Source organism: Scomber scombrus, chromosome 16, assembly GCF_963691925.1.
Source record: "Scomber scombrus chromosome 16, fScoSco1.1, whole genome shotgun sequence".
Lineage (NCBI taxonomy): Eukaryota > Metazoa > Chordata > Actinopteri > Scombriformes > Scombridae > Scomber > Scomber scombrus.
This window is the reverse complement of record NC_084985.1, coordinates 15,835,960-15,855,726: the sequence shown is the minus strand read 5'-3', so window position 1 is coordinate 15,855,726 and position 19,767 is coordinate 15,835,960. Positions and strand designations below refer to the sequence as shown.

General features: G+C 40.4%; 1 protein-coding gene across 1 annotated transcript; it reads left to right on the top strand.

Moving 5' to 3' along the window:
- The first annotated feature begins 313 nt into the window (after window positions 1-313).
- lrrc69 (leucine rich repeat containing 69) lies at window positions 314-2,428 on the top strand. The gene is made up of 8 exons (XM_062436523.1): window positions 314-487; window positions 598-724; window positions 817-889; window positions 1,090-1,285; window positions 1,596-1,667; window positions 1,745-1,846; window positions 1,991-2,176; window positions 2,306-2,428. The coding sequence occupies exons 1-8, from the start codon at window positions 314-316 to the stop codon at window positions 2,426-2,428; spliced, it is 1,053 nt and encodes a 350-aa protein (XP_062292507.1).
- The last annotated feature ends 17,339 nt before the right edge of the window (window positions 2,429-19,767 follow it).

The following is a 19,767-nucleotide window of genomic DNA, read 5'->3' as shown; positions in this document are numbered from 1 at the left end:
GTACAAAAAGACAGAAAAACACCCACACACTCCTGTCACATTCCCAGTTCTTTTATTCTACATGGACAAGACGTTTCCACCACAGATGCCCTTCCTCATGTTTAATTCAAGGGGACAGAGCCATACAGTAAAATAATTTAACCATTTGTGTACAAATTATACATCTATGTATAGATTAACATTAACATTAACCAACTATCCAAACTGTATGTGAAGACATGCTATACACACCTGCCACCACTAGAGGTAACCACCGCACAGAAGCAAACGTAGCATCTTGTCACCATGGGAACGAGATAGGAAAGGAAAATAAATGGCTGAGTCAGTGATACGAGCTTTATATGCCAAATCCACTTCTTTAAATTTGAGCTCTAAAAAAATAAACAGCGTCCCTAAGTGTGTTTCCAGGTTAACAAACCTGTCAGTCCTCTTGTTGAAGAACAACTCCATCACCACCCTACCTATCGAGCTGATCTCTCTGCAACACGTGAGTCTTCTTCGTCTGCTCGCTGGAAAATTGCCTAGATAACACTTAAAATGTTTTACACAACTCGTAGATTTATTATTAAATACCTTTCCCTTTGCAATGCATACAAGCTGACTGAGTTGAATTTGGGAAATAATGCCTTGAAGGAGGTTCCCGCAGTTTTGGGCCATCTGGAGTCATTGAGAAAACTGTATCTGTTCAGCAACCAAATTACAGTGGTGCCACATGAGGTGATGGGTAGGTTTCTCGCTGCTCCACATGATTTGCACCTCGGAAGATTTGTGAAAAAAACACGCTAAAATTAACTTCTTGATTGTCTTGCTTTACAGGTGGTTTACCAAACCTTGTGGTGCTCAATCTGAACCACAACCAGATTCAAAGACTCCCAGCAGAAATTAGAAGGTACATTTATGGCACCAGGATGTCCTAAAGGTCCTGCAATAATAGATTCTGAAGACCGTTACAGATGTAATATTTCTGCATGGAAAGCAAAATTAACTTGCTTATCGATTATAATGATTTTCATCTCTGTCTCAGGGTTAAATGTTGGTCACACAATATCCTCCTATGATAAAACAAATGAAAACCTTTTTTCTCTTTAGCTTGAGTAAACTTCAACACCTCAGTGTGCTGGACAATAAACTAGAGGAGGTGCCTGTTGAGCTCTGTCATCTCATTAAGTTGTCTGAGATAAACTTGACTTCCAACAAGTTGTCTCGGCTACCTCAAGAGTTGTACCACTGTAAAGAGCTGACCAAGTTATATGTAGCCAGAAACAAGCTGATCAACCTACCAGAGGTGTGTATTCATTTTCCCCATCACGTTTGTGTGTACCTAATAGAACACTTTCAACACAATGTGCTGTTTTCTTTGCCTTTCTTGTTTCTTGATTTTTCTCTATTCATACTGAGTAATGCCATTTGAATCCTCTATGCTGATGAAAATCACTAATGTGATTGGTCACTTCAAGTTACCCCACTGCCTTTTCCTCAGTCCTACTGAATACATGGAATCACAGTAGTGTTCATACTTAAATGAGGTGCCTCTTCATTTTAATTGTACAATTGATTGGCTACATAACCAAACCCTTGACTGACATTTCACCCAGGGAATCAGGGCACTGGAAAAACTTCAAGTTCTGGATGTAGCTGGGAATAAGCTGTCCATGTTCCCTGTTGAGGTAAAGTATATACAGTATTATCCATCTGAGATTATGGAATGACATTCTCACTTTCTATGTTTGGTAACACTGTCTAGTTTCACCTGCTGCCCCTGAAGGAGCTCTACTTTGAAGGCAACAGGTTTGTGCCATGTGAGCCAATGCCGTCAGTGCAGGATGTGCAGGTGCTTACATTAAAGGTAACTAACTAATTATAACTGATTTATCTTCCATTATATAATATATGTTATACAACACAGCTTTTATGTTGTTCCCCAAAAATGTAATAGTGTCATATTTGCAACTCAAGGCTCTCATAGTCTGTCTTCCTTGTGTCCCCATAGGAGCTGGTTGCCAGATTTGTGTTGAAGGAGGACAGAAGCAGGTCCTCTCTGGTCCACAGGATGCTTCCCTACTACCCATGCCTGACAACCCTGTTGGCTAACGGTGGCTGTTGTGCACTCTGTCTGGGGCCCTTCCTCACCACCTGGCTGGAGTGTGTGCACTTCGTCAGTCTGAAGAAGGTTGGTGTATTACGCAAAAATTGTGAATAAAATAATATGATACCGGTAAAGCATGACCACTATTGTACCACTACATGTGTAGCACCTCATGTAGTCTGACATGCACGTGTTCATGCTTACAAATGTGTATTTCAGGACATGAAAATGAGGAATTCGGTCACCATCCCAGTGCGCGCCCTTATCTGCTCATACAAGTGCTTTAATACGGATGGGCACTCGTACTATGGTGTTGCTTCAAGAACAATACAAGATAATTAAAAAAAAGTACATTTCATGATCTCAGTCACTATCCCCTCTTATCATTTTGGGTAAAACAGTGAACACAGACCTAAACAGACCTACTGACCTCATCAAGATCATGTATGTTCTGCAGTATGTATAATTTGGGTTAAACACTTAATATTCACAACTATATTGATAGGCTGCAATGATTTCCAGTGACTCAAATATTTCATAGATGTCATGTGCCTCTATTGTCACTAGGTGGCAGCAAATGAACAATAAAAGTTTTACTTATATTGTAGTTGTACCTATCAACTACCATTTCAGTGCTCAACACAGGTTTCAACTCATACCATGTTATCAGTTATTAATGTTGTCAACTACAGCTTGCATTAAGTTTACAAACAATTGAAAAATAAAACACTGCAACAGCCAGATACCATGTCTACTGTAAAATATGTGGTTTACACAAACTTTATTTGCACGAAAGCTTTTTATGTTCCCATTGGTTGGTCATTGCAGGTCTGTAATATATAACTGGCAAACCTGTAGATACTTTCACTATGTTTGTTCAATTAAAAGTGTTACAAAGCCTCAACTATTTAATTTACATTTTACTTTTGAATATAGACCCAGTATATAGACACACTGCCAAAAATAAATTAAAACTTTTTTTCACCAAAATATAGCTCTCACACATATTTTGGGGGTGCAAGTCTATTTAGGATCCTATTCCCTTGTCAGTGCTGATCAAGCCACACTGAGACTCGATAGCTGGCCTATCTTTATCTCCATCTCCAGCTAGTGGCATCAGTTCCAACCTACCAGACAAGAGAGATAGAGAGAGAGAGGGATAGAACTTCATTTCCAGCAAATTAATTTCCCATCCACGCCTCCAGAGCTTGCTAGGTCGTTCGCTAGCTTCTGCGGCCGCTGCTGCGTGTGTCTACTGAGTCAGAGCCTCATGCATAATGCATCAGGTTTAATTGCAAACCCAGAAACTAATGACTTTGGACTGGTTAACAGCAGGGGAGCCATACATCTCGAGCAAACTGAATGAAAAATCAGCTCACAGGAGAGAAAAAAAGGAGCCTAGCCCCTAATTGATGAATAATTGAAGCGGCGAGCTACAGGGCATAATTGTGACATTTTGTTTCAATCAATTTCCAAGTGGTGTGGGCGAAAGTGCACTTAAAGGGAAAAGGCAATGACAATGAATGAGAAGGAAAGACAGAGATAGAGAGAGCAGTCAGTGATGGAAATGGACATTGGGTCCTCAGTCATTGCGATGACATTTGCCAGAGCAAAAGACTAGACTCATTCAAACACAAAATGACTTTTTTTCTCCATCTCCAGCTCACTCTGTGTTTTCTGTCAAACTCCTGCTATGCCGCTGTTGGGTCACTTTTTCATTCCCAGCAAATGGATCCATATAATTTTAAAATGATTTCTTTTGTTCATTTTCACTTTGCTTATTCCTTTCTAGAAAGTACATTTCAAAGCTACAGTACTGTCCATTTACAGAACAGAAAAAAAACATAGTGACCATCTGCTGAAGTGCAGGTGTTTGTGTTTTCAGCAAAGCCTAAATTCCTTTTGCAGTCAGATTGGTTAGTTGACTGTGAGTATGAGGGTGGCGGGCCAAGTCAGCCAATGTGGTGGAACTAAGTATCACACCAGTGTGTCTGTCTTGGCCTTGTTGGCGTGGACAGGACAAAGCCTGGGGGTCAGGCAGAAAAGCAATTGGGGTCGCTAGGGCACAACGTCATCTGAACTTATGCACTTTCCCTCCCAGACATTAACCAATGTATGATTTTGGTTTAATTGTTTGATAAGTGTTCAATGAATTATGACTAAACTATAATTTATGTTTGCAGTAAGGTCTTTTACATCAATGCATCAATGCTCCACCCAAAAGCAGAAATCCATCAATGCCAATACGTAACAGTATATAGGTACAAGGGGTGAAGAGACATAACACCCACAAGTGTTGAAAAATTATAAAAATGTCATATTATCCCTGAATGACCGAACTGGGTACCATCACATTGCCTGTTTTAGTTCAGCTCTGGTTTAATATGAATACACCCTCGACATTGAAATTTTGCAAGGTTACATCACTACAGACTATGCTCTCCTGCCTCCAGCACTGGAAGAGAGCTGTATGTTCACATATCTACATTCAAACTTTTTAAAGACTTAATTACCATTACTAAGATTACACAGACACTATTTTGTTCTGGGGGTAAAATTTTTACCATAAATGATACATAACAGTGCTAAATATTCAGTAGATTTACATAATAGCAACACAATGGAAACTGATAAAGAGTTTTTGAGGTGTGTATGTGCACATGGCTGATAAATAGGTCATTCCATTCTGCTGGCACCATAATAATGGGTGAAAGGCCAACAGTATGTGCCTTCTTGCAGGCAGCAGATGTTGGGTCCTGAAGCAGTAGAGCAGCAGCAGCAGCAGCAGCAGCAGCAGTAGTGCCACTAGCTCAGTGGCCTCGGGACTTGTCTGTTAGTCAGTCTGGTGTCTGGTGTCAAGCTTTCTGCATGTATTCACACACACACACACACACACACACACACACACACACACACACACACACACACACACACACACACACACACACACACACACACACACGCCTCTTTAACACACTGCAGAACAGCAAATACAATCACTCCACCCACTCTGCATTGATGGCACATCATCAAGATAATCTTGCTTTCATCATGTTGTTTCACAAGACACATAGTTGCACCCCCACATGTGCGCAGACACACTTCTTCCATATCACTGAGCTGTCCCTTATGATTGCCATATTCAGAGAGCCCTGTGTTTTTGTACAGAACATTTCTTAAAGCCACGCACAGCTTGATTGACGTCTATGGAAATGAGGAGGTTGCATCCTCAAAGGAGACACCATACGGATGGGAGCAGCACACTGACGAGAAGCATCTACAAAAGGCGCTTGTAAATTCCTGACATGCCTAGCATATGTTAATGAGCCATTCTCTTGCTCTGATATAATTACTGCGAGGGGATATTGCCTTTGGTGGAAATATCTGTCTCGCGTGGCATGGCTACCTCTTGGGGGTGAAAAAAGTAAAGAATGATAAAGCAGCGGGTGCATAAATTCTCATTTACCATGCTTGGAGGTAAAGAGACCGATGTTGGCAAATTCACTCAGGATGATATATTGGAGAGAAGGCACCTTGGGTTCATTACATACCGCCTTTGTTAAAGCGTTTTCTGCAGTCTTGTATCGTTTGTTAGGGTGTATTTAGTCTGTCTTGTCATTTGGAGCACTTGCTTAGGATGTCTTTAGACGAGCCTATGGCTGCTAGAGCTCACATTGCATCTTGGGGCTAGCAAGGCAAAGTGTTGGCTAAAAACAGAAAATAGGACACTACATGTGAGCATTTATTGTAATGACTGTGATGAAAATGTATGTTTTTGTTGCTTAAGACCAAATGAACCCATGCTTGGATTTCTCTGCATCAAGTCTCTGCATTACATGTTAAGGCTCAATATATCATTTGCATGGTTATTTGTAGCTATCTACACCTCTTTGCATCAAATCACACCCTACTAATTGTTCCTAATACTGTCACATTTTTTAGTATTATGCTTAAACAAGTATGCGCAACTGGTTCCAGTAACAAACACCATCTAGAAAGACACCCCTTCTGTAGCATGTTTAGTCATTTCTAGAGATTCTCCACAGGCATGATTGCGGTCTTCACCTTAGAAGAATGATTTGACACCGACTCACCCTGATTTCTCCTCTTGTCTGCTCAGGCTGCAGCAGAGGTGCTATTAAAATGAATAGCATTGATTGCTGAATTAGGGGCCGTGTGACTGGAGAGAGAGAAAAACATCCATTCGATAGTGAGCGGTAGGCCAGTGTCATAGCCAGGAGTGTGCACCACTCCAATCAGTAGAATCTATTGTTTTGCATCGCTGCCCATGACAGATCTTGGTATCGAACCACTGGCAGAGTACCAGGGTATTGTCTGGTTGACGGCTATACAGTCGATTCTGTTGTGTCACTAATGGCTCTGGGCACTAGGGGGCAGTATGATTCTCTGGTCTTGTGCAGATGGGGCGAGAGATGCTCTGATGCACAGCACAGTGAGATATGCCTGATGGATCTAAGAGATAGAACAGCTAATAAAAGCAAGAACAATGAGCTGCTATTGAAATTCAAAGCGTAATTGAAATCTGAGCATCAGATCAGGGCGTTGTAACACACGTGTGACTTTTAAATCTTATAAGTGCAACCAAATATGAGAAAAGGTGAAAGTTTCCTTGCTCTCTTTGATCCATATTAAGAGAAAACAAGATGGCTAAAACACAAGATATAGGAGACAAAAACTGTACTCATCTCATCATCAAAATCAACACAATTACAAAAGAGAAGCCTTAATGTAGATTAGAAGGTACAGAAAGAATCGAAATGCATTAGACTATAAAATGTTTGACTCCCAAACTGCAACAAAACAACGCCATCCAGATATACCAATCTAGTAATCCTGCTTGCTCCTATTTATTTTTTCTTCCTTTTACATTGCAATATGATATATATATAACAGTAGGAATAGTAGCGAGTAAACTGCCCGTCCTTTGAGGTTACAAGGAAGCGAAGCCATTACTGAGCCATTCCTGAGCCATTTCTCATTAGGAGAGTTTCAAGCCAAGAGCCTGACCATCAGGCCAGCAACCTCTCTCTGTCAGTTCTAGGTCAGAACCAACCACACTGCAAAAACACCATTACTACTCTGCATTTGTTGAAGAAATAAGACAAAAACACTGCTGCAACTTCAAAAGAACAAATAAATCTTTAATCTTGAGCGTCTTTGAATCTCTTCGAAAGTTTCCTTGGGTTTGGTAATAATAGGGACGGTGGCGAGGGACGATGAATCTGTGTGTCTGTTTGTTTGGGAGACAGAGTGTTTATTTATTTTGGAAACATAACTGGAGGGAAAACAGGCTGAAATAGATATAGATGCTGCATTGTATCTTTTGATGTTACTTCAGATATTTCACACAGCAGGATGCCATGTCATTTTGATACTGTCATTTTCTTAAAGTAGTTGTTTATTGTATTGGATGCTATGAGTTTCTTTTATGCTAGACATTGATATTACTCCCTGCGCTGTAGTCAACTTCTCAATTTAAATTGAGATCCTCTGATTTATATATGCATGAATGTTTCACACATTCTAATAGCTACATTATTTGATTCATTATTTGAAACAATCTGGTATATTAATTCAGCCTGTCAGATGCACAGTGGCAAACCTGCAGAGTCTTTCAATTCCAGCTCCACTCCACTCTATCATCGATATGATTGACGGCACACAATCTCAAAACCCAGTTTGAGGTCATGTGATGGCCACTGGAGCATGCCCAGTATAGCATAGCGGCAGGCGGGACACCAGGTAGCAGCATCTGGTCTCCGGGTTTTTCTAGAACACACACTGCCTGTGGCGCTGCAGGCTTGGCTGGCCGAACATCTGTCTGTGATGTGCAGGCCGGCTGGATGAGCAGACCCACAACCCAACCCACACAGCCAAATCAGTGTCCTTCAGGAATATGTGGTTAATATCTCTGTTATCTAAATATGACTCTTTGTTTTGGTTTTTTTTTTTTTAACCCTGCTGTCATTATTTCCACTTAGGTCTTGTGTAATCTCTCAAGATAAACCCCCCCCCCCCCACACTTTTACATTGTAGATACACACTTTTATATTGTAACATTTTTCTTGTTTACATTAAACACATAGTGCAGCATAGGTTGATGGGAATGTCATTAGTTTTGCAGGTATTTGAACTGATAGAGGATCACCAAGTACAGGTCATCCTGACGGGAACATTAATGTCAAATTCCATCAAATAGTTATTGAAATATTTCACTCAAAACCAAAAACCTCATGATGGTGCTAGAGGAAAGGTCAGGGAATCACTAAAGTCATTAGGATTCATTGTCTGTGAACAATGAATGTCAACCTCTGGGGACCCTGGATGTCTTTACAAAATTGAATGGCAATCCATCCAGGAGTTTTTTAAATATTACAATCTGGACTAATGTGGTGAACCGACGTCAGACCGACAAAATCTAATTGAAAGCAGCCTTCAGCTCACTCCCCATGTTTTAAATACCACAATCATTTTAATGGTTCTAACTACCCGTCCATCTTTTACATATAATCTCAACAGACTTAAAATTCATAGGTTACAGCAGCGTAGGTAGAGAAAAGAGTTTAGTATTTCTGTTTGAAATGACAAGGACCTGCTGTGAATCGTGAGGCAGCAATCGTAACCTTGCCAGGATAATTGAAGAAACTTTGCAGCCACTGTCATGTCAATCAAGCATTCATGTGCTGTCTCCCTGTGAAGAGGAGTAAACATTTCCAAGATAATTAGGAGAGAGTTCAATTTTACAAAAGACAACCATTTGCATGTGGTTTAATGAATCCAAAACATCCTGTATGGGACATTGCTTTTGTGTAATTAACACACATGGTGAATTTACTGGGAAAAAAAGATGTTACTGGCCTCAAGAGAAGCTACAATTACTTGTTACAGTGTTGCCACAGCTACTTTTTCCTGTTGCTACATTATTTTAGCCAAGTATCACCAGTAGGAATGAAAACAACAAAAACACCATCACAACACTTCACACAGCTCAGACCAACAGAAAAGAGCAGCATGATGCATCATGCCCGCTTGCACCCTTCCAGTCCAGCCTTGCCGACAACAGATGGCCGTTTCTCCCACAATGCCACGCGGTCGCAGATGCCAACAGAAGAGGTGACAAACACTCTGCAGGTGTCTGTCCCTCTGCGTCTACAGTGTGTGTGTGCGCGCGCGTGTGTGTGTGTATGTGTGCATGTGTGTGTGTGTGTGTGTGTGTGTGTGTGTGTGTGTGTGTGTGTGTGGGTGTGTGTGTGTGGGTGTGTGTGTGTGTGTGACGGGACAAAGAGCATCTTTCTTGCAGGGAGAGGAGAGTGTAATTGATAGCAGAGGACAACCTGCAAGAAGGAGGTGCCATCATATGCTAAATGGATGAGTTGGCACAGACTGCCACAAACTGTTGGGGACAGATGCAGGAGAAATCAACATTGCTCATTATGGAATCTTATATGAATATGTTAAGAGTTAATTTTCCTAACAAATGATGAGTAGAAGATTGTTTCTAACAGCTATGTGATCTGTCTGATTAGGTGTGCCATCTTTAAAGGAGTGCCTTCACATGAATCACATTCTTTGTAACTTTTGTAACACTTTACAGTACACAGAACAGCAAACATATCCTGTATCAATGTATTATTTCATGTTGCAATGGAGGGCTTCTTTTGACTGTGCCATGCAATCTGTTCCCTTTCCCTGTGTGCTATCCAGGCCAGGTGTGGTGGTTGGCAGGGGCTAGCAGAGCCAGGTGAGCAAGCTGCTGGCCAGGTGCCCTCCAGAGGCTTGCTAGACTGACCAGATACCAGATGGCTGTGGAGCACCAGCAGGCAGGCAACACACACTCATGCGCACACATGAAAACACACACACACACACACACACACACACACACACACACACACACACACACACACACACACACACACACACACACACACACACACACACACACACACACACACACACACAGTTACTCATGCAAGTGGACTCTCTTGCAGATACTGTATACATGAACAGACACACACACACACACACACCCTGTTGTGTGCAATAAAAAGGAGAGCATCAGGGAACATTGCAGCCCTCAAGTGGGTTTCAAAGTGAAATGCTTTATGTGTTTTTACTGTACTTCTCTCCCAGCGGCTGAGGTAGTACAACTCATGCACAAGCCAGTTATATACAACTCTCTCCACCTCAGCCCTCACATAAATGTCACTCATAAAGTCTAGAGCTGGACTAGATCAGGATGAATTTTCATGAGTTTATGGGACTCCAGTTTTGGCACTTAAATAAATACTTTAGCATGTGAGCTACTAATGGAAACTGTTGCATATAGTTTGAAAAGATGCTACAAACAAAGAAATTATGTTCTTAAAATGTGGAGCTGTCAACATGGTATAAAACCATACTATGACTGAATGTTTCAGCAGGTTTTATTTATCATACCAAGAATGATCTATGCAAACTTAATCTTTCCAAGTTGCTTGAGTGTTATTATTTTTACAATGTACATTCACTCACTAAATCTAAAAATTCACTGATTAAGTGGCTTACGAACAGCCGTAATTTCATCCACTCTCTGACCACAAGCCATGTTTTTACATTATATGAAAGTTCTTCAAGCATACTGTATTTAAAGGCGTAGTATTTGCGTACCAGTAGTTCATCATAACTAGGCTTGCAGCTCCACTGTTCCACACAGCCGCCCACGTTGGTAATAGACTTCTTTGGATCCAGGGGTTGCTAATCTAGAGCTTTGAATTTCAGCCCAAACCCGATTAGTCTGACTCTTTGGGTTTGGCTTGATTCAGGATCTAATTCCCTCTGGCTTGAATTAGGTCAGGTTTAATTTTATTCATCATTTCTCCCCCTAAATTCGAGCACCACTTAGTCATTTGTATTCGTTTTGAATTTGGTACATACAGAATAAATATATTTTGAATATAACATTATTCTTCATCAGGTGTTCTGATTTTTTAAATTTAAATTTGTTTCTAATAAGCAGTTCTGCAGTTTTAGTTGAAATATGAAATAACAACATACAGAGACAGAACGCACACGCAAGCACCTCACACAAGGTATTCAATAACTGATGTTCATCTCTTAAAATAGGCAGTTTTAATTGGACTGTCATGTGTTCCATCACTTAAACAGACCTTTTGTAACCATTGAACAATCATTCAATTAATAGTAATTTTTTTTTTTGCAACCATCAATGAAATATACAGTATATAACACTGGTCTGTGGTAAGCAGGTGTTCAAGTGATAACTTCCAATAAGAATAGCGGGTACACAGGAATGTCTGTCTACAGAATTTTCTCCATTTCTTCTTTGACATTTAAAAAAAAAGTTTGTATTTTCAGGCAGTCCCAAAGTATATGAATATGGTCACTGGCCTTACCACAGTTTCTCCAACATTTGATAGAATATTTGTTTTTAAAGACACAAGCTGTCAGCAGGGTCTTAAAGAAGTTTATTTAACCTTTCAATCAAGTTCTTTTCATAACTGACTTTCAATGCCCCTGTGACATGTAGAACATATTTTTCCCAGGCATCATCGTCCTTTGATATGTTTGGTGCTATCTAATGTGTCCAGCATTAGCTTTTGTAAATATGGGATTTTTTTTTTTTTTGAAGCAGGGTGTTCAAACAGATGTATGAAATGGGTTTCTATATTGGTTGGATCCATTTTAATATTATCCTAGTCTGTGCATTTGTGATATAGTGTATAATTTACAGATGTATAATTCAGTCGAGGGTAAGGCAAACCTGTCTTGGGGTTGTGAAAAAGATTGAAATATATTCCCTTCAAACAGTTGGTTAATTGTATTCAACCCACTTTTAATCCATCTTTTATAAGCATTATCACACATGGAAATTCTACATGTCCTACTATGTGCATGGCCTGTGACAGAGCTATAGCTCCCTTTAGAGACTAGCTCTGCAGTTTTGATAGCAAGTCAAGTGAAACTTTAGACATTGATGAGATTTGGTTCAGGCCGGGTTATATCAGGATCCACACCTGGTCAAATGGGGCTACTTCAGGACAGGTTTTAATATTAATATATTTCATTTATTCACATCCACCATATCTGACAAGACCTGACAGCTTCTTAATCTAATACCATGGCAATACCTTTACAGGATAAAACAAGAATCTGTTTAAACTCAGAACTAATCCCATCCAGACTTATAGTAGCAGCCGCACAATCTAAGACATCTATATGCTTGATATCACTTATGTAACCATCATAAAATACATATATGTAGTGTATTATATCCAGCCGCCATACAGAAATAATGACAGCCGTTTCTTCCGCATTAACTGACAGTTCATTAATCACACTTGTGAGCCTGGCTGGGAGAAGACGGATCGGCCATCTGTAAATATTTATTCAGCATCTCTATAATTAAACAGAGCCAATGCATCATGTCAGGCATACATGTCTGATGACGATGGCTCACACACAGCGCTGAATAATACAGTGTGGAACAGCTTGGTCAAACATTTGTTGTAGATCTGAGAGAGAGACAACGAGACAGACACAAAGAGCTATGAAGTGATGAAGGATAGATGAGTCCAACATGTGAGGATAGTAAAGGATGGATTGATAAATGCAAGATGTAATTTGACAAAGAGTGATAGCAGAAAAGAAATCAACAGATTAACTGATAAATACAAGATGTTGCAGGAGGAAGAAGAAAGAGGGAGGAAGTTGAGCGGCAAGGAAAGGTGAATCCAAGAGGAAAGGAGAGAGAGAGAGTGGGAAGGCCCGATGGAGGAAATAGTTTCGTGATGGTCCGTCAGTGACTATTAGACTTATTGGCAGCCCAGCATTTATAGAGTTCCTCTCAGTGAAGTAGATGAGCTGGAACCAGGATTAACTGGGGTTTAATCTATTTCTTACATTTTCTGTATATTACATGCATTTGGAGGAAAGTTGAAGCTGTATACTGATGTAATCCAAGATGATGATAAAATCATGAGAACAGTATCCTGTATGGTTGAGAGAAAACAAAAAGTTCTTTGACTTGGCAAGGATATTTTTCTAGTCTCATCATAAGTTGATGCCTGAAGTGAACTTGAGGAACAGAGTTAATGCTAACTGTCAGCCATTGCTAAATAATCAAACAGAAACTTGACTTTTATTAGTCGCTTGCTTTGACATAACCACCATGGGAATAAAGAAGATAGTTGGGGGATTTTGTTAAGTTCTGTGTTGCATTGGATTTAATTAGTGGAGTTGTTTTGTCATTACATCTTAGGCCACATGACTGGTTACCTTTTAGCAAGATTAGCTACAATAGTACAAAGTCTTATTGAACTACACCAGCTCTACAGGACAGCTGCTATGTACTAAAGATAGTGTTCAAAACAACTTGAAATAGTGTTATAAGTTAGTGTACACTTTTTACTGTCTATAAAGCCCTGTGCTTTACAATGCGGAAATAACAGCTGGTGTGTCTTCCTTTCAAGATAACAGATCAGCCAAGATTGTCCCACAGTCACTGATACTCAATCCAACTATTAGAGTCAGTATCAGACCCAATATCTGATATTAGTATTGGATCAGTGCAGCCCTAACATTAACTGTTTCTCTGATATCTAAGTCTTTGGTTAGTAATAAGATAGGGGTTCTGTAGCGCCCATACCAGTAGTTAGTGTGTTTGACTTGCTAATGCTGACAGCATTGTTGACTATCTTTAAGTGCATTAAGTTACTTTTGACCTCTGCAGGGCAGAATGTAGACTCCTAAAAAAACTCAGCAATGAGTTTTGATATATTATATATTAGCATTGACCATACATTGATCCATTGCATATCATTTCTAAAAAGTATCTCTACATATAAGTTACATTTGGGCCCTGTAAAAAAAACAGGCATGAGCTGGATCAGAAACATGACACAGACTAATTGCAGGTATAGAGTTTAATGCTTTATCTGGTTCAGAGTATCTACGTTTTAGCCCACTGTGTGGTTTGCCAGTTTATTTCCATAAATGTGTTTGTTGTTCTTGATGTGCATGCTTTCAGTCTCTGTCTGTGTGCACTTTGTTTATTAGTATGCGGATTGTGTCAGGTTTCTAATCCATATGGGAGCTGCCATTTCCGATCTGAAACATTTCACGCAGATAGAACAACGTTGCAGCCTCCCTTGGTCCCCTGACAACAAACCCTGGACAATCTTCATCCATCTTCCTCCCCTCCCAAACCAATCAAATTTATGTGTCATGGGAGAGCATAGAAATCCCATGTATATTTCAACAAAATATCTCAGCCTATCTGCATCACAAAACTCTAAAAAGTATGACATTTAGAATGAAAAATTGATTTCACAAGCAAACCATTCACCAATAAATAGCTCTTAATCAAGATGATGACTTGTTGACATGTTGCTGCGGTGCTTCTATCACATTTTAACGTTTTTATTAATACATGCCTTTGGAATTCATTTATTCTATATTGTCCTCAGGGACGACCTCATGAAGAGTGCCACAATAAATATTCCATCGAACCTGTCATGCTGTCTTCAACTCTCTTCAATTTATTAATATGAAAAAAATTTTAAGCAATTGGGACAAACATAATAAGTAGAATAACACACTGGAGAAATGTTAGAACTCAGTAATGTATTGCTACTGTGAATGCGTTTTTTTCCAGGACAGCAGGAAACAAATAAGGCAAGCCTGGAAAAAATTGCAGGTAATCTTTGTAATAATTAACTGATAATCCTATACAAGTGTGTTGTATTCTTCTCAGAGATGTGTGCAGGGATTAGGAGATCTTGAACCACACTAGGAGAGATGATGTATCTTGGCATTGTGCTGTGGATTTTTTTAGTCCCTGACAAACTTTTAAGAGAGTGTTGTAAAAAATAAAGTAGGTTACAGTCTTCTTCTAATGCCATGTGCCCCTGCGATGGCGATTACTTGTTTACTGTTCACTAACTTTAGTAACTGTGTGTTGGTTGGACTTTTTTTCCTTAAGGGCTACTTGAGATAACAAAACATACCTCCTTTGACCATCTCATCATTTTTTTTCTTAACAGAGCACCTTTGACAGTTATGACATCTCTAACTCATAACAGTGATTTAAGATTACAGACCACTGTTAAAATTCATGTCCTGTGTTATGTAATTTAGTTTTATCCTCAACCCATCCATGTCTCTTTGCTTCCTTAAAGATCACACGGTCCTGAACTGCACACACACACTCAAACAAACCTCACATGCCCCCTCAGAGAGATGAATGGCATTCATTCCCATTGCTCTCCGAGGCCAACATCCAGGTGCACAACAGCTGGGGAAGCCAGGGGGAGGGTGCTGTGTAAGGACGGAGGGAAGACACGAGAGAAGTGGAGCCAGGGGGTGTAAAGGATGCACAGGAATAAGCTATAAATTTCCTCAGGAGTGCTTCAGGTGTCTTCTTCTCTGTCCGGACAGCAGTACTAATCTATGGTGTTACTGTTGAGGTGAGCCCAGTTGTATCCTGCTGTCACATCCAGCCATCAGGCACACATGGTCACTGTTACTCTTTTTACATCTGCTCATAAACTCTATTCTGTGCTCTTTACTGTCCCTTGATAGACAGGAATAAATGGAAGTGTGAAGAGAGAAAGCAGGATATCAGCTGTAGACAGAAGAATAAAGAAGAGAATAAAAAAAGGTTGAGATTGAGAGTGCTTCATTGAGGGTTGGAAACAATACAGGTTCTTAATGGTCAGGTACTCTAAATCTTCAATGTGGTGAACAGTGAGTGACTTTCACTTTTTTAAATATGGCTGTGATTTACCCCAAGATATGTAACTTATATTTGATAGTGTATTTTATGTGCCTCCAATGCTGTGAAGAATGAGTTACGGCTCAAAGGCCCATTTTCAACGAAACGCAACACCATCCTTTTTGTATCACATGAATGGACAAGTTAATTTATTTCTGTTCAGAATGCAGACAAAAAGATTAAATAAAATAAAGGTGAATAATGTCTACAGTAAAAGAAAATTCTTCTAGAGGTCACAACAGTGAAAACAACCCATGATTGAACTTTCTTATATCCCAGTCAAGGTTAGGCTGCAAATACAGACGATTTATCAGTGATCAAACTAACCTGGAAGATAAAATACGATTTCCCTTCCATCCATATGTTGCTGGGTTTATACGAGGCTTCATGCAGTGTCTATAGAAGAATTCTGCTTGATATTTGAATGGTATGGGATGGATTCACTGTGCAGGGAACGGTGGGGTTCAAGATGACTGATGGAGTGTGATGTCCCACTGTGTGTCATGGTAAACTGTTTTTGGATGTGATTTGGCTCGGTGGGTTTAACGTGGAACAGAATGGCTTGTGAGAGAAAATACAACATAAGAAAAAAGCTCTAAAGTTACTTACAGATTGAAAAGATAGACGAGAATCAGGTAACGTCAGTGATTTGCCCAGTTAGAGTAAAATGTATTACCTGTTAAATGAAGGATGTACTGATACACATATAAAACAGTAATGCCTAAAATATTTCCATATCAATATACAAGTCCTAACTCAACATTTTCATAGGCACCACACATTGCAGCACCTCCACATACATTATATTTTGAACAGTATCGTATGTGTGGGTCCGGTTTCTCAGCATGCCATCCATCATGTGGTAAAGCCACAGTAGGCAGTATGCAGTGTGTTTGGCCTCGACTCCTCATTCAGCCCTCATTAGCCATCAATCATCTCCTCTCCATGGCTGCCTGCACGGGAAGAGACCTCCTGACTTCACGTCCTACCAAGATGTTCACCCACACCCAAACACACAGAAGTGAAAACATACTTGCTCGCCTCACGAAATCAATGCCAAATATGGAGGTTGAAAGAAATACTTTCAGAGAGATTAGTCGCTGTGAGATGCAGTGCTGATTATTTGTGATTTGATGATCTGCCAGTTCTTGAAGTTAAACACTGTTTATCATGTACAGTTTGATGAGAATTTGAAAATGTCAAGGGGGGTCCTTAGTCAGCGCTATAAGCGCCGCAAAAGGGCAGCATTTTCCATTATAAAATCATTTCAGAGTTCAGAGAGTGCAGAGGAGCAAGATTTATTGTTTGCTGTGTGTGGGAGATTCTTTATATAATATATGCCATATCTCAGAGAAAATATATGTAGAAAGGAGGTGGCTGTAATAAAGTTGTTATAACTATAAGAAACAAACCACTTGATACAAACCACAATACAGAGGCTGCAACAATAAATATTTATTGTACAAAGATATATACAAAGGATAAAACTTATGGTAGCAAATGTCTCTAATTGGGGGATGGTCTTTAAAAGAAAAGGCAAGTCAAAAGTCTTAAAATAATCAGTCCAAGAGGGCTCACTGTCGTACTCCCAGTCCTTGCTCTAGCGCCCTCTATCCAGTTGACATCGGTCAGGCCCACACCACCAATGGTCCCTCTTCTCCACTCCTGGAACCAAGAAAAACAGCCAGCAGTCTGCACTTCATAGACAGGGTTATGTCAATTGTGAGCAGCCTCACCAACAGACAGTGACCTGGTTATAGGGAACTCACAGCTTTGGGCAGAAGCTCCTGCCTCCATGTCTGCAATCACTGCCTCCATTGTGTTCACCTGTGTCAATTAACTCAAACATGCATGTCAATACACTCAAACTAAGAACATTCTGCACTAAAATAATAACTAAAGAAAGCAACTAAACACAAACATGCAAATACATGTTGAACATACATGTAAATAAACAAAATACTCAAAACACAACAAACAATGATTTCAACTGCAGACAGCAACACAACACAGCATAGTACTCAGTATGACATATACTTACATGTAAAAGCATGTTTGAGATCCAAATGTGATCTTAACTCACAGCTCTGTTCAAGGCTTATTTCTACAAATTGAGCAAGCGTGTGTATGTGATCGTGTATGCTTGAATCTGCATTTCCATTAGTCTGAAATAACTGTGGCTGTTTTCAACTACAACAGCTGCATGGTGGATTACAGGCTGCTGCCATGGCTAGAGGTGAGATTTGAGGAGGTGAGATAGAGGGAGTGGAGTGTAAAGAAAAAAGAGATTTTTTTCCTCTTGTTGAATCCTCTTGTTGAGTTTTCACTGTTCCCCAGGGATGTAAGGAAGTGTGTATTTTTCTCCACTCACCTGCTGGGTTGTGTATGGAGGCCACTACTTGACACCGATAGCTGTGTGGGCTTTTGTCCTTGGCCTGTATATGCCAAAGCTGAATACATTGTACAGTTGCGGAGACATGAGGTTAGGGCATTCCCTCACACAGGAAGGTACAGTGTGTGTGTGTGTGTGCAATATTTGCACACCATTATCACATGGTATCTCGTTCTGTAGATCTCTGTTGTATATTGACAAATACTGAAGCTCTAACTAACTAAATGCAACCTTCTTCAGATGAGTAGGGAATGTAAGTGGTTTAGTGGGTCACAATCCCCTACACAAAAGTGTTTGTCATTTGCTTTCACCTACTCATAAATCATATGAGGGTTAGTAGGTGACTTTGATATTTGCAAGGCAACTAATGCTTCTGATAAAAAAATCATATCCTTTACCCTCTACTTATTCTCTCTTCCACTCTTTCTCCCCTTCCTCCCTGTCTCTCTCTCTCTCTCTCAGTCTGGTACTTATCTCTTCCTTCAGCTCTCCTCATCCATCTCTGCCCCCTCCCTGTCTCTTTTGCTGTTTTTCTCTTCCTCTCTACTGTTCCCTGTATGCATGTGAGAGAGAGACAGATAGAGAGACAGAGAGAGGTCTGACACATGGGCCCAGTTCCTTAATAATGTCATTCGGTGTGAACGCTATTAGCAGATTACCCTTGGCCCAGGGCAGCCTGGCCATGTGCAGGAACTAGATAACCTTGTGTTCGGTAATTTAATATCAACACTTCCCCTCTTTTCTTACCACGCTTTACAACACACAAATAGGCTACCCTGCTTGTCCCCTCCGGTCCTATTTCTTGAAGAGAGAGAGAGAGAGAGAGAGAGAGAGAGAGAGAGAGAGAGAGAGAGAGAGAGAGAGAGAGAGAGAGAGAGAGAGAGGGAGGGAGAGAACGGATTACAAGATAGTGACTTCTTGAAGATTCCTTTCCTTCACTGAGGAGTGTTGCAAATCTCCCCTTGTCCATGGATGTGAGAAAATACATAAACAGGCTTATAGTGAAAATTCCATCAGATTCAATGCAGTGAATTTAGCTCAGCGCAACATCAAAGGAGCCGCCCATATTTTAAAAACCCCTAGATGGGGTAATGTCATTTTCACCCTCCTTCTAGTTTTCCTCCTTGCGGGCTATCATAGGACTAACATTTACCACATATCAAGCCAAAGTGAAAAGAGCAGAGGAAATTTTCCTGTCACACAGTTTGAGTTTATTAGAGTGGATGGGAGACAGAGAGAAATATCTACCACTTAAAGGAGCAAACTGTTATGGAATCAGATCCCACGCTTTATCCCCCACAAGCTGAATCACAATCCTGCATTAGCTGCTATATCACACTTAGTCCTGCTGCTGCTCTTTTTCCCGCTGCCCGTGAGCCAAGCGGGAGCGAGAGGGCCAGACGGCACGGCCCTATCACTCTCTCACACCGGCATTACCACGCCTTTATCTCATCTCCTGCAGCCCGGCACGGCCGGCCGCCTCTCGGCCCTCCA

Bases quoted from the DNA above. Each gene is read 5' to 3' on its own strand.
- lrrc69 (XM_062436523.1), top strand. From the start codon at position 314: ATGGCTGAGTCAGTGATACGAGCTTTATATGCCAAATCCACTTCTTTA. The intron at 890-1,089 runs GTACATTTATGG...TTTTCTCTTTAG, and splicing joins CTCCCAGCAGAAATTAGAAG to CTTGAGTAAACTTCAACACC. The intron at 2,177-2,305 runs GTATTACGCAAA...TGTGTATTTCAG, and splicing joins TCAGTCTGAAGAAGGTTGGT to GACATGAAAATGAGGAATTC.